Source organism: Rhynchophorus ferrugineus, unplaced genomic scaffold (genome assembly GCF_030347505.1).
Source record: "Rhynchophorus ferrugineus isolate W39M unplaced genomic scaffold, kcgeb_rfMv2 rfM3, whole genome shotgun sequence".
Lineage (NCBI taxonomy): Eukaryota > Metazoa > Arthropoda > Insecta > Coleoptera > Curculionidae > Rhynchophorus > Rhynchophorus ferrugineus.
In genome coordinates, this window is record NW_027472582.1 from 35,330,272 (window position 1) to 35,345,808 (window position 15,537).

A 15,537-nucleotide genomic window follows, 5' to 3' on the forward strand; every position below is an offset into this window, starting at 1 on the left:
ATCAAAAGAAAGTTTGTTATGCAAACATCTCTCTAGCCATTATTTTATTAATATGATAGCTTTCCTTCACTTGATTAGTTACGTCACTGTATGAAACGGTACATGCTATGCGAACATATCCGTTGGTTATCCAGTCGAGATTGAGTTATATAATATAGTTAAGTCACGCAAAAATAAAACAAAATATTTTTTCATACATTGCGATGTCTCGACGTTGTGATACTTAACTTTTACTTTTTTCCATCTTTACGGATGGCATATGTTGGTTAAATTTATTAACTTTCTCCCGAAATTTTTGGACATAGCTGTGTATTGTGGTTTCATGAAATAAAATCTTAGTTGGTTGGTTATTGTAGTATCACTAATGTAGATTATCCTAGATTTGAAGAAGCTTTTTTAGAATTGTTTTCATATATTAGTAAAAATAATTATTATTTGTAATTAAAACCGACAAAATTATGCGTAGGGTAACATAAGTTAAATTTGATATTTGACGGTTTATTATAACGCTTAGTGTAGTTGTTAGGGCTTTGGAAAAAGGAATGTACTATCTCATGCATCCGGTAACCATGTGAGGTAAAATGGGATGTTTTTAGGATTAGCCTAAGTTAGTCGTTTTTAAGTCGATCGATCTTGATATCGGTAGATTATGATCATATAATAGATCAATTGAAAAGTCCCCGGCCTACCATAGTAAAACACATTTTTTGGCAAAATTCGTTTTTTTTATTCAACATAATTCGTTTCAAGGGTGATACACTGATTATAGCGACCCTCCAACTTTCCGATGCAATTTTTGTAGTACGATTACACTTCATTCGACGAATATTTCTTCCCAGTGAGCATTTTTTTGAGATTTGAGACCATGAGAACAGGAAATAGTCGCTGAGGGCCAGATCTGGGGAATACGGTAGATGGATGGATTTTTGCCATCATCTTCGCTGACTCGTGACACGGTACATTACCTTGGTGAAGCAGCGCTTTCTTTATCTTCAAATGCGGCTTTTTTTCGGCGATTTCCTCCTTCAAACGGTCCAATAACGCTATGTAATAGTCACAGTTGATAGTCTTTCCTTTTTTCAAGGTAGTCAATAAAAATTATTCCATGCGCATCCCAAAATATAGACGTCATAACCTTGCAAACCGACTGTTGAGTTTTCCCACGCTTTGGAGCGGGTTCACCGTGTGCAGTCCACTCATATAACTGTCGATTGGACTTCGGAATGAAATGATGGAGCCATGTTTCATACATTGTCACATGTCGATGTAAAAACTTGAGTTTATTACGCTTGATCTTCAAACACTGTTCCAAATCATCAACTCGTCGTTCTGTTTGGTCAAAAGTGAACTCGCCCAGCACCCACTTTCCACAGAGCTTTCTTATACTTTCTTTCACTTTAAATTTACGGTCATTTTGTGGATTTTTTTTGTGGCTCTCTTAGGCGTTCATTGTGTTCACCATGCCATAATTCAGAAACTAATGATCCGAGAGCTGTCAAATTTATATATGCATATTGTGAGGGTTAGGGCTAACTAAAAAACATATGGATTTAATTTTAGTAGCGCCATCTATGTATCAGGTCGGGGACTTTTCAATTGACCTGTTATATAACTATTACAATCTCAAATCTAAAGTTGACAAAAAGGTAATTTTACTAATAGATGGCTTTGACATCACATATATAACGTAATATTTATTCAGTAGTCCCACAATTCACACAGTATTGCCTTTGAAAAGTCCATGGATCATTCTAGATATAAAGATAGCGTTATTCATTTGCTCAGTCTAGTTGTATTTTGAAAATACTCCGGAAATCCATTTTTGTCATATTTTGCTTTTTCACTTCTGAAAAGAGATAGATGCTATATACAGGCTTATCTAAAATTATGCGGTATTTATGGTCGTCTTTTCTTAAGTGATCAACTGTGTATTAATGTGCTTGTTTTTGTTCCGGAAGTTTCTATGTTAAAGATTCTTTTTTTAAAATACATAAGATACATAAAAATATCAGAATTTTGTCGTTTTTCACTTTCGGATATATTTCCTAAATTTATTATTTTTCTAGTGTGATTTTTGAGGAGTTGTTAATAATGGCATAGTGTTAATTCGACATTTTACTGTTCAAAATTAATTAATAAATGAGAACACTCTTGTTTACTTTTTCATGCATTTACCATAAACTCCAGATTTTAATCCTCCTGTTATTTGTTCCTGTCTTTGCAAAACTTTTCTAAATCATCAAAAGAGGCTTGTTAAAATAACTTACAATTTCTCACCTAGATATTTAAAATTTGTACAATGACTAAATTCTGTTTTTCCTAGAGAAGTGTCAAAAAAACATCGATAAATTGGCATCATTATCAAATATCATTGATTATGATTGATTGTTTGAAGAGACCGAAATTATATTTTTCCCAACCTATCATAACTTATCGTATGCGCCAAATGTTTGTGCCGCCAATTGTTACGTTTCGTGAGACTTTGGAAAGTAGCCGGAATTAATTCAATTTAATTCAAATATAAAAGCGAGGACAAAAATACACGTAAAAAAGTATAGATATATTGCAGAAGCGTTTGATTGATTATTCGTCTAGAATGGCGTCATTTTAATGAGGAGATGATCTTGAAATTCAAGGAGAATAAGATATTTGCCAAAGAACTTTTGCCAAAAATTTTCAGTAGAAACGAATCGATAACTTCTTAAACTGTTTCAAACGAATTCGTATTCAAGCAACAAATATCAGGCGGTAAAACAGTTATATAATTCTTCTAATAATTCCGGTATATTTGTATACATACAGTAAATCCTTTTCCTTTTATTTTAATTTTATATTGTTGTCCTGGTATAAATGTTCTGCAATACAAAATGTAAATCGTTGCATTATTGAGATATTTTGCATCTAATGTAACTGTAAATGTAGATAATACCATGCATACTGCGTTTGCATTATAATCCAAAGTTGTATTTGTATAATTATTCTTGCCAGGTGCATATTGTGTCCTGAAACTCAAAACACCATTATATCGGACAATAACGCACTTTTGTGTTTCTATAATCATTCTGTTTCCTAGATCTAAATTAATGGTATATGTACATTTATTGGGTCATATTTTGTTAGTATATTACTTAATTTGGGCTAATATTAGTAACTTTATTTCAGCCAAAAATGGGAAAAGAAGAACTTAACATTCAATGACAATGGCACAGTGACCTTCTTACCTGAGAAAATTTACCAATTTGATGAATCATTATCTGTTGGATCAGAAGATGATGTTGTGGTTGTGCCAAATATTCCTATGCTGGTGAGTATACGACTACAAGTTTGATATAAATACCATGTTATATTATTTTATTTATTATCAGAGTGCAACCTCTCAATCCAAACATGCAGCTCGTTTCCTTCGACTCGCTATGGCTAGTATAATGGACATTTTAAAAATTAAGCCGTTCGTGGAGGTGTCCGTAGGTCAATTACTTTGGGGTTATGAAGATCCTCTGTTAAAGTTGGCCAAAGATGTTGTTCCCAAAGAACAAAAATTGCCCTACGAGGAATTTGGTTTGCTATACAATGTAAGTTGAAATTTTAACAGATCTGATTATGTTAAAATTAAAGATTTATGTTATAACAGATATTAAAAATGATACTGATGTTTACAAAAACTATCTAAAATATAACTATATTAGTAATTTAACTTCTATTTAACAGGGGTTTGCATGTGTTTTGATGAATGGTTTTACTTTCAAAAGGCATTTACTGAAATGAATTATCACTACAACCTTTTCCCATTTTTCTTGTAACATGGCGATTCTGTGTCCAGTCAGCGAAACATTTTTGCATTTTTTCGACATTTCGAAACTGTGCGTCTGTATACCAACCAAGCCATGCTGTATCAACCAAAATAAGTAGTAAATGGAAGTCGCTATATCTAGGGAGTACACTTAGTGCGGCAGAACTTTCCATTTCAGCTGCAACAGTGTAACTTTTGCAACATGCGGCCGAGCGTTGTCATACAAGGGAATTACGTTGCTTTTCTTATTCGCTATCGCTGTATTATTTCCAACTATATTTCATCAAAATTTGATCAATTGCCATCAGTAGACATCTGCAGTAACAGTTTTATAAGGACTTAGCAGCTTGTAATACACTATATCTTGCTGATAAAGATGATGGTCTTAACGATGATGATGATAATGATGATGCTGATATGCACATCAATACTTTATATTGTGGTACTCGTGTCATTCGTGAGCCAATTTCACTCTTTTTAGATATATCCTGGATGGAAGAAAATTGATTGGCTGGCTAAAAGTTCTAAAGAGGTTTTAGCTGGGTTTTTGTTCAATTTGTCTTTCATTTCATTGTCTTTTTCACTAGGATATTTTTGTGACATTCTTTTAAAACAAACAAGCTAAAACAGACAATTGGGAAATGACAGTACTATTATCGTAAGTGTTTGATGGTATTTGATGGGCTTCCACCGCAGATTTATTCAAATAAAACAACGGTAACAACAAAAGCAATTACTGTTCAAAATCTAATTTTAATCGTTCCATTATTATATACGTTTAATATATTCAAGGACTCAGTAAAATGGAAAACTGTTATTTTATGTAGAGAAATACCAAATAATCGAATTTGATAATTAAGCTGGATTGTTTAAGAGTTCTATTTATTTATATTTGACATTTTCACCAGTAGATGTCGCTAATCAAAATAATAATACATCCAAACAAAAGAAGCATTCTTAGTTGGATCTCACGTCATGATTCTGTGTCTGTAACTTAGGTTTCAGACATCGATACAATATCACATGTTCGATTCTATTAAGGTTTTTTGTGTAAGTTTTATATATATTATAGTACTGAGTCGGCTTGCTTAGCGCAGTGGTCATGGCGACCGGACAGTTCTCCTACTGTTGCGATAGTCGCGGTTTCGAATCTTTATGGGGAATGGATGTACATTATGTTTGTGATTGTAATTCTGATATCTTTATAGACAACAGTGGAAAATCCGATAGGGAATAACCATCCCAGTCACGCCAGTAACCAGGCTGGGTAAGACCGGATGTCTTCTGGGATGATCTCTAAGTTGGTCACTGGTCAGTCGGTAGGCCTAATGTCGAGGACCGTGGTCCAGAGCCCACATTAAACAACAGGTCCAGTCCAGATAAACCCTCGTTGGTAAAAAGACGTTGGTTTCAAATATTCTTTTATATATCCAGTGAACTTTTTAAGAAAATCTAAGTAAACCATGTTGCTCTTTTTGCTCTGCGTGGACAGTTTTTAAACATTTGCATAATAAGTTTTGGTAATATTTGAACAAGCTATTGCCATTGATGCCTTCTGAATATGATTTTATCATATTTATCCTACATATTCGTAAATAATGTATCAATATTTTCAGCGCTATCTTTTATAACTACGTCGTTTTTCCTATAGATATCTTATCTTAGCTGAAAACGTTTTAAATTCAATCGTTCACCTATCGTCTTGATCAGATATGGACCGGTATGATTATTTTCTGTTCCGTTCTGTTGTGGAAAAATATACGTATATGTAAAAAAGAGAAAGTGTTATACATAACGTGGAACAATGAATGTAATTTTTATGTAATTTTTGCATCTATTTCTATTGTGCATCAATTGATATTGTACTTATGCAACTAATATGAATGTATGATTTGTAGAAAAATGGCACAACAAAGGACACCATCACGATGTTCACCGGGGCTGACAACATCACCATGCATGGGTTGATCGACACATTTAATGGTATGCATAAGCTACCTCATTATACTGAAGATAGATGCAATGACATCACCGCATCGGACGGTTCTATATTCCCACCGCATATGACGAAAAATACAACGATTCATATTTTCGACAAGGATCTATGTAGGAAGCTCCCTCTGGTGTAAGTAACATACAGTTTCATTATTATAGAACTATAGATAACTGAACTATAAATAAAAAAAATGATGGTGGTATTTTTAAAGGTGATTATTAAAATAAAATTATACATGTTAAAAATGTGAATTGTTATATAATTTTATATAATACATAAATTGGGTTAATATGTAAACTACTTATTCCTGATAATTTTCTTTATAGTTTCTATAAGTAAATTGAGAATTTGTTAATGTTAATAATATTAATCTATAGGATTGTTGATTTTTTTTTAATTATGATCTATGATTATATCATTTCAAATATTGTATACCACAATTTTATTTTATATTCTTCCTCATTCTGTTGCATTTCATATATATTCATGTTTTTGGAGTTGGGTGTTACATTGTTACATTTCACTTATCTTTGGAATCTTAATTTTAATAAGAGAATAACATCGATATTGCATAATTTATTTAATTTGAGTTTGGTGTGGAAAAGATGATGCCAACAGGCAAAAAAATTTTTGAAAAATTATTAGTATCAGTAAGTTTTGTTGAGAGACATGGTTTTACGGGTTGAAACATATTTTGATAGAATACAATATCCAACATTTCAATACAGTTATACATAACACAGTTTATTGTTTAACAAGGGAAACATGATAATTTTGTCGAAATATGTTTTAGTTGCTGCTGTTATTATATCTTACTTCGATGAAAATAATTTTCCACGGGCTAATATTTTACAATATAAGAAAAGTCAGGTGTAGTTAAATCTAAGAATGGTGAATCTAAAAATGGTGAACGTTCAAAATTTAAAAATCATATATTAATTTCCTTTATTATTTTTTTTTAAGTTGAATGATATACATATTCATGAAAAATGATTTGTCATCTAAATTTTTTCATCTGTTTTAAAGATGTTTTCTAATAAATTTTTATACTGTTACAAAATGTTAGAATAATTATCTCAGTTTAATATTTTATCAATTCTTGAAGGTAATCCACAAACAAAATTACTATTGTATCGCAAAAAAACCTTACTGGTCGATTTCTGAAGCTTCTTTTCGGAGCGGATTGTCGAGTTCATGCTCTTTTTAGTGTCTGCTTTTAATGTTTTCAATTCATTTTGAAATCGCCTTACTATGAATAATTAAGGATTGTGTCTTCTCTAAAAAAAATTTCAACATCTTCAAAGATTTTTGTTGTGAAGACTAAATGATCCGGCATAAAGATTTGGAGAGCATTATAAAGAATGTTACATTTATTACCTACATATTCAGTGTTTCTCAGTTAGTGGATTAGAAATATAATAACATATACAAAAATAAACCAAGGTACTTCTTGCCATAAAACGTATTTAATAACCCATTCTTAGACGCATAAAGGAGCGTCACTGCTTAGATTCTAAACTCTGCTTGATGCTAAACACTCTGAAATACTAGTTTATTGTCATCATATCCTAGATAAAAACGGAAAAATTCAACAAACATTTTTTAATAAAAAAAAACATTATTGATGATTGGTGGCAGCTTTTCTGACCTCATAATATTTAAGATCAGTCACTGTATTAAAAGGTCGACTTTATGGCAGAAATATGCGGAAATTTACATGCGGCGGTTGTTGATTTCTCTTTTAATATACGAGGTGTTTCCAAAGAAAGTTTATATTTTTTGGTTTATTGCCTAAACGTCAAGAAAACTTCTAATGGTATGTTGTTTGGTAGTCTGTTCCTTGGAAGTTCAGTTATTATGAATCTCCCTCGAGAACTCCAAAGGCTATTCACCTTTGAAAATGGGCCAAAATTTACAGAGGCCCAAATCTCTAGTAACCAGGCCACCAAAAACCATAGAAAACTTGGAGAATATTAATTAATCTGTTCGTGACGATCCGAATCTTTTGGTTCAACAAATCTCATTTGGTACAGAGTACAATAGAGTTCGAAATATAACCATCAAAATAATTTTCATTAGCCTACAGTGGACGTATGAGCTGCGATATTATCGACCCTTATGATATTTGACGAATAACGTTTAGAATTCGACGATGTTATTTTTAATAAGTAAATTATCAAATTGTTTATTTTAATAATTAATAGATATTTTTAGAGGCCTTATACATATATAAAGTATTGAAATTTGCATTCGAGTCAATTTTTTATTACTTATTGTTTGTTTTTTGACTGAATAATGCGGATATATAATATTAAAGAATCAACATTCATTTAATTTTATCTTATTATAATATTAATTTTAATGTACTATTAATTCTATTTTCAAGTAGGTAATGAGTGTAGGTAATTTAGAGGAAAGCAAGTTTGTAATAATTGTTTCTATTATTCTTCAATCGCAATTTTAGCATTAACAATACTGATGAAGTGGTAGTTACATTATATTATATTTATAGATTTGAGAAAGAAGTTGTGGGTTCTAATGATGTACCAGCCTACAGATTTACACCACCAAAGAATGTATTCGCTAGTGTAGAAGAAAATCCGGATAATATGTGTTTCTGTCCTCAAGGACCACCATGTGCTCCCTCGGGATTTTTCAATGTGTCTCTATGCCAATATGGTAACATTTCCTTGCTATTTGAAACTTGAGTTTATTAATATTTATTTGATTTCAGATTCTCCCATTTTATTGTCATTCCCTCACTTTTACCTTGCTAACGATAGTTACAGAACAGCTGTAGAAGGTATTTCACCACCTGATGAAGAAAAACACAAATTCTTCATGGATGTTCAGCCGGTAAGTTTTTGATATCAAATTATATATAACTCTAATGGTGTTTTAATTTTTTGTTCTAGTTGATGGGTACATCCATGCGGGCAAAAGCTAGAATCCAAATCAATTTGGCCGTATCTCAAGTAGTAGATATTAAACAAGTAGCAACTTTCCCGGACATAATTTTCCCCATCATGTGGTTCGAAGAGGTATATAGCAGATTTATAGTATACATATAACAAACACACTTTAAATTATTTCAATACCGAAGATTAGAACAATCAATTTAGCACAAATCAGATTCTCAATGTTTTTACTGGATCTGTGAAGTAATTTCGGTTCTCTGCTACTTGACCACTTGAAAATTGAGTTTTTTTGAAGGTGTGGCTGGGTTCAGCTACTTTGGAGTTAAACCTATTCGTGAATAAGGATTAATTTAACATGAATTTACGAATAAAGTTTGTTGCGCTTTTGTTTTTATACCGATTGCGTTTCTGTTCAAATTTTCTAACTTGTATTTCTAACGCTCAAACCTTTTTTAAATGTGGATCTGAAACTGTACACTTCACATGGTTCATAACATATCTATATATATCCCATATATAATATTGCTCAAGACAAAATATGCCTATAAAAATATATTCTGTCGCTATATCAAAGTAGGCTTGAAAATTCTTTGAATACTTCGCGCATTTTTGTTGATTGTTTTTAATTCTGTGGAAACAATATCTCTTAGTGCATCAATTGATTTAAATTGTCTTTTTAATGTAATTTTAGTTTTGGGGAAATCATCTGGAGCTATATTGTATGAATATGGCACCCGAACAAGAGCTTTAATGAGTCTGTTGCTTGTTTCCCCAGAGGTATACGTCATTTTAGATATGATTTGAGTTACGTACTCTCTAAGAGTTACCACTAAAGCGGAACAAGAACGAAGCAATACTATTTCCATATTTTTGTTACATGCCATTACTTGGCACCAGAATTTACTTAAAAATTACAAAATCTAATTTGTGAATAGAATAATTATGAAGAAAATGGCGTATTAACTAATTTTTCATTATAAAAATTTCATATCAGTTAAAAGCGTAATGAATAAAAATAGCATTAATAGAAATGGTAGATTATCAAATTCGCATTGTGACTTATTTTGTTAAATATATCAATTATACATAGTACGTGCATATTAGTAGTTAATAGGGATATCACTAATTAAACATTGTTTGCATTGTTCATCATGTGCATCTGTGACTAATGTACTATCAAAATATCATGGTAGTGAAAATTTGAAATTATTGGAAATGAATGTTATATTTGATTTCAAAATTGCCAACACGCTGCTGTTGGTGCTGAAGGACTTCGAATGTTTTTCACCAAATCGCCTTGTCGATAAATGGCTATCGATTTTTATGATTTTAATCTATGTCAATTTCGGAGTTACTCGCTGTGTCTTCCATTGAGTAGGTTGATTTTGACACGGAAGTCTGGAGGGAATTCTTTCACCATTCATTTGACAGACAATTGTAACCATTGTAATCTGCGTCACTAAACTTGTTCCTCAACTGTGCATTGATTGTCGCATCTGAAACGACTGCATTTGTTAATTACAAATAACATAGTAGGTAGAAACATAGAAGATAGAAACATAGCATTTGTTAGATCTTAAGCCTGCAGATATCATAGTGCGGTAGTGTCCCACTCTTGTAACCATACAGAAAGATTAGCATACAATTTTAGTCTTTATTGTAATATATCCCCTTTCTCACGCGCATCATTTTAGTGAAGCAAAATATTTTGCAGTTTGGCCTATTTGGTTAATTATCTTGCCACTAGATGCTACTTTCTTCTGCTCAAGTACGGTCCCAAGTACTTGGATACCTGTAGTTGCTCTAACTCGATTACGTTGAGATTTATAATAGCAGTAGCGCTCGATCCATCTGTTCTTCATCTTTTTTTCCATTAATTTTCAAACCATATGCTTGCCATATAGCTATACAATATGAATTATATCACGAAGAACCCTAAAGCTCTGAAATAGCAAATATAAGCTTATCATCAGAGAGTTTCAGATCAGTTAAGGAGTCTACCACACGTATATAAGATCACGTGTATATTTTATAAACTTTTCGAATAACTGCACCCACTACTATTTCTATGCTGAAAAGCAGTGGACAGGTGACCTCTCCTTGTTGATTATCAGCTCGGATCTCAAATTAGTTTGACCTGAAGAAGTTTAATAAATTTTAATTAAAATGTTCAAAGTGAAAGTCAGTGTGTACAGTCGAAAAAAGAGCGAAAACGAAAAAAAAAATGACAATCGTATCGTGTCCACATCTAATAGGTTCTGCCATAAATTGTATTGGTTTACTGCAATGTCAATTTTGATATACAAAGATATTTTTACATACGGTCTATGAAAAGGTATGAATCTTAGAACATCAAACTATATTAATTAAGCAAGTTTTGGGGTTATAATAAATTTTTGTCCGCATTTTGAACAAGTATGTGCATTGTGTCAGTTTCGAATAAAATTTCGAGTCATGAAATTCATATACCATTAAACATATTTTTTTCATTTTTAGGGTTTAGATGGTTTGCCCGAGGAAATGACAGGTCTAATGAAATTAGCAATATCCGTACCACCGGTTGCCCATGCCGCCCTTTCAGGTATCCTCCTTGCAGTGGGTGCAATAATGCTTATTATTGCCATTTGGCGACTAGTCAGAGGTGCCAACAGGCTTAGTTCGCTGCAATTAGCACCAGGTCACGTCGGCCAACCGTCAAATAAAAACAAAGAAGTGCCAATGGGCAACGTACCAAAATACTGACCATGTCTATCATGTATTTATTTGTTATCTTTTTTTAGTTAATTAAGCATGTACAGATTATTTTCTACAAAGAAAAAACTCTCCAAAAAACTTCCGTCCATTGCTCAACTTTTTAACTAATTTGACTTGAATGATCTAAAAGGGAACGAGATAACAGTTCTGTGATAGTTAACGATGTTGTAATGTAAAGATGTAGTTCGTGACTATGGACTCGTTCTATTACAGTGTAATAGTCTGAGTAATAGCGTTATATAAAAAAATAAATGAAAATGAACTGAAAAATAGATACAGATGAGGAAAATTGACGATTATGAAGTATTTCATAGAAAATATTTTGGAATCGTTAACGATGTACAAAGTAAAATTGAAACAACGATATCATATTGAACTTGAATCAATACTTTCAATTTTTCAAGATAAATTTTAGGTTAGACATAGGTGTAGGATATATTTTAACTTTTGTAAAGTGATGGTAAGATGAAATAATACTAATGGATTCAGATTGAAATTAATAGAAACGTATTTGTAAGTGGATACACTTACAAACATTTCTATTCTAACTAACCTTTATACTTTGTGTGTATTCTAGTGATTGTACAATAAATAGTAGTAGACAAAAATGTTTTTGATGCATTTTATTTTATGGTATATTTCGGTTGTATTATACTACGTGTAGAATAAAATAGTTTTTATTATATTCTAGTCATTTTATTTAATATAAAAGAAACCCTCCTTAATTCTTTTTACACATAAATTTACGACCATGCCCTAGCATGATTCAAACCCGCGACTACCTCCTTAATTTTAAATACTTGACGCTTCTCATCGCTTTTTCCTTTTCGTTTGTTTGGTGTTAATATACATATACAACTGTTATGTTAATAACATAAATAATAGAGAAAAGTTGGGTTAAGTAAGGCTAAGATTAAGGAAGAACATTAAAATGTAAATATTGAGAACATTACAGTCAAGATGGGAATGAAGCGAATGAGAAAGACAATTGATTCTATAGATAGAGAAAAAGGAAATGTACATGGATCCGCTGTAAAAGTAGAAATATATATAATCATATACAACTTTGAAATATAAATTAGACATAGATGTACATAGATATAGGGGAGTCATTCAAAAAACACCTGAAGGGAAGAATACATGGACATGTTGAATGTAAATAAGTAGAATTTAAAAATTATGTAATAAAAATAAGATAGCATACTAATAACACAAAAATGAGAAAAACATAGGAAAAGGGAACCTGGACATACGATCACCGACGGGTAAACAAAGGAATATATGGTAACTGAATATAGGATAGTGGCAATTGAAATAAAAAGAAGAGGTCTGGCATTTACAAAAATATTTTTAAAAAATAGAAAAAACTACAAAAAATAAATAAAGAACTCACTAAATGCTTTAAAATAAAATTTGTTCATAATAATTGTTCTAATAACTAAATAAAGGTAAACAAAAAACTTATTTAACGTATCTACTACATGTATTTATATTCTAATGTATACACACAATTTAGCTTAATATCCACCTAAACCTATTTATCTATTTACAATATTATTTTAACTACTACCAACTCACTTTGAAGTTAGTGCCGAGCATCAAATTAGATTTGTTTTGTTCGTAATTTAAGTTTGGGTATATGTTACCAAATTATATTATTTTTGTACTGTTTAGGCTCGGCACCGACTTTAGACTGATCAGTTGGTAGTAGTTAAAATAAGACTGTAAATAAATAAATAGGTTTAGGTAGGTATTAAGCAAAATTGTGCGTAATAAAAGCCGTGCAGTAAATAAGTTAAATAAGTTTTTTGTTTACTTTTATTTAGTTATTACAATGCTTAATACGTACATATTCTATTTTAAAACGTTTTTTTTTTGTGTGAATTTTTTTTTTCTAAAAGTTTCAAGGTTCAGCTAAATGGTTAAAAATTCTACAATACCGGGCTCAAATTTTAGTAGCTGCAATTCTTCGTGCAATATATCCATATGGATATCATTTCCAATGGAATATTACCCCATTCTTGTACCAAAACATTCGCCAGTTGCTTCAGTGATGTTGGATATGGAAATCTACTACTCACCTTCTACTCTAAAACTCTCCATAATGGTTGAATTATGTTTAGGCTAAACGATTATACTGACCAGAGAAAATATTTCTTTCTTTTGGACTGTGTGTGTATATTATCGTCTTCTAATATGGCAGTGTTTGACAGCAATAGGCTAATCATAGCAAGTTCTTCAGCATTGAGGATGCCGAGAAAATCATGCTCAGTAATCGGGTTAGTGATGTGATTGAGAGTACGACTGTATACCACAATTTTATCGCTTAATTCTTAGCGGTACCGCTCCCGTGATTGACATGAAGCAGGCAGTCAGGATCGCCTTTTTTTGGGGTTTTTCATACATAAACCCGGCTGTTTGTGTGAAACAATATAAACGTTTTTGGATGGTATCCATTATAAAGGGTTTCAAAATCGCAGATTTTGAAATGAATGACATGAATGCTTCGCTTTACGGAGCTCCCGCCATACTGTTTTTGTTAAACAGTATTACTCAAGTAAGTGCTTGATTGAGTTCTGTTATATCTTTTGCCGCGGTATATTTATTTTGTCTGGGCACGATACTTTATAATGTTCGTGGGTCTCTGTCTGATAATAATTTAGCTTTTCTTCACAGGTTTTCCCTTCAACAGGGCACCAATGATTTATTTGTTACAGAACAAAACTGCAACAGTTAAAGAGCAAATATACTGAAGTAAAAACTATAACAGATTATATATAAATTGAGTAATACATTCTATACACAACAAGTTGTATTATGGATGCTGTTCATATTTTTTTATGTATCCATTATACGTTCATTTAGAATGGAGAAGATAAATGCAACAGAGCATTAGTAGAAGCAGGCAGCATAATAAATAAGGAACTAGAAAAAGAAAAATGGACAATGTGTTTAGAAATACCGATAAAGGTGAAAAAAGTATACTAATAGTATATGTTCCAGGACAGGACCATTCGACTGTAAAAAGTAAAAATGAGGAATGAATAATCAATCATAGATTATATTTTGATTAAGAGGAGGTTTTTTGATTAGGAGTATTTTGATTAGGAGAGATAATTTAGTAACTAACTGTTGGAGGCCATAAGAATTTACAAGTTACAAAATGAAATTATAAGCAAAAAATATTAATTAAATTTGACAAAGAGATTAAGAAATATCGGGAGCATGCAATTATAATTGACATTATTTCAAGAATTCTATTGGATGTTGGGAAATTGACCCGTGGCATTAGCAAAAGAAGATCTAGTCAAAACAAATAGCATGAAAAGATAATCAGGGAAATAAGCAACTGTAAAATAATCTTAATGAGAAGTCATTTGAAAGCTATTAAATATAATTAAAAATGGAGGGCAAGTACGATACATATGATGCAAAAGGCAAAAAAAAAACCTGGATACAATTTGGTGAAAGAATAGAGAAAAACAATAAAAAAAAACTGAAACTTTAAAATAAATTATGAATTTACATTAAAAAAATATGTAATTATAGATACATAAAAGATAAAGAAGGAGATATTAATGTAGGGCAATAGTCCCGCTACCATTTGATGCAATTTTCGCTGAGTGGCAATAATGAAACGATTATTTTCATTAAATATATTCTGCGTATATTTCTGCGTACGTTGTGGCGTATATTTATCCATAATAAAATTTGGACGTCTACATAACAAAATAGTTAAAGCGAAATTGAGCTAAACGTCACATAACTAAAATAATAGGTTTTTGCCCCATCCTATATAATAACTGAAGATGAAAAATTAGTGGAAATTTACAATGGAGTATAGAAAGAGGAAAAAACTTTACAAGATTGGCAAACATCATTTATTGTCCTGAAACTTAAAAAGATATAAAGAGGTAAAAGTGACTATAATAACTGTATAAGTATTATCTTGTTGTGCGCAGCCATGAAGATATATGAGCAAATTATATCGGGTGAGACATTAAAAGAATCGCACAGCGCATTCCGAAAGTAGAGAAGTATACAGGACTATACGAGTATATTCAGTATAAGACAAATAG

At 31.5% G+C, this 15,537-nt stretch overlaps 1 protein-coding gene across 3 annotated transcripts in view; it reads left to right on the forward strand.

Annotated features, from left to right (window-relative positions):
* emp (epithelial membrane protein) overlaps nucleotides 1–12,143 on the forward strand; it is a 124,182-nt gene extending 112,039 nt beyond the window's left edge. For all 3 annotated transcript variants that reach the window (XM_076399496.1, XM_076399497.1, XM_076399495.1), the window contains 7 exons: nucleotides 3,163–3,304; nucleotides 3,366–3,572; nucleotides 5,689–5,915; nucleotides 8,299–8,465; nucleotides 8,521–8,642; nucleotides 8,702–8,827; nucleotides 11,201–12,143. In XM_076399496.1, coding sequence (XP_076255611.1) covers nucleotides 3,163–3,304; nucleotides 3,366–3,572; nucleotides 5,689–5,915; nucleotides 8,299–8,465; nucleotides 8,521–8,642; nucleotides 8,702–8,827; nucleotides 11,201–11,446 — 1,237 coding nt within the window. In that variant the 3' untranslated portion in view covers nucleotides 11,447–12,143. The remainder of the gene's footprint in view (nucleotides 1–3,162; nucleotides 3,305–3,365; nucleotides 3,573–5,688; nucleotides 5,916–8,298; nucleotides 8,466–8,520; nucleotides 8,643–8,701; nucleotides 8,828–11,200) is intronic.
* The last annotated feature ends 3,394 nt before the right edge of the window (nucleotides 12,144–15,537 follow it).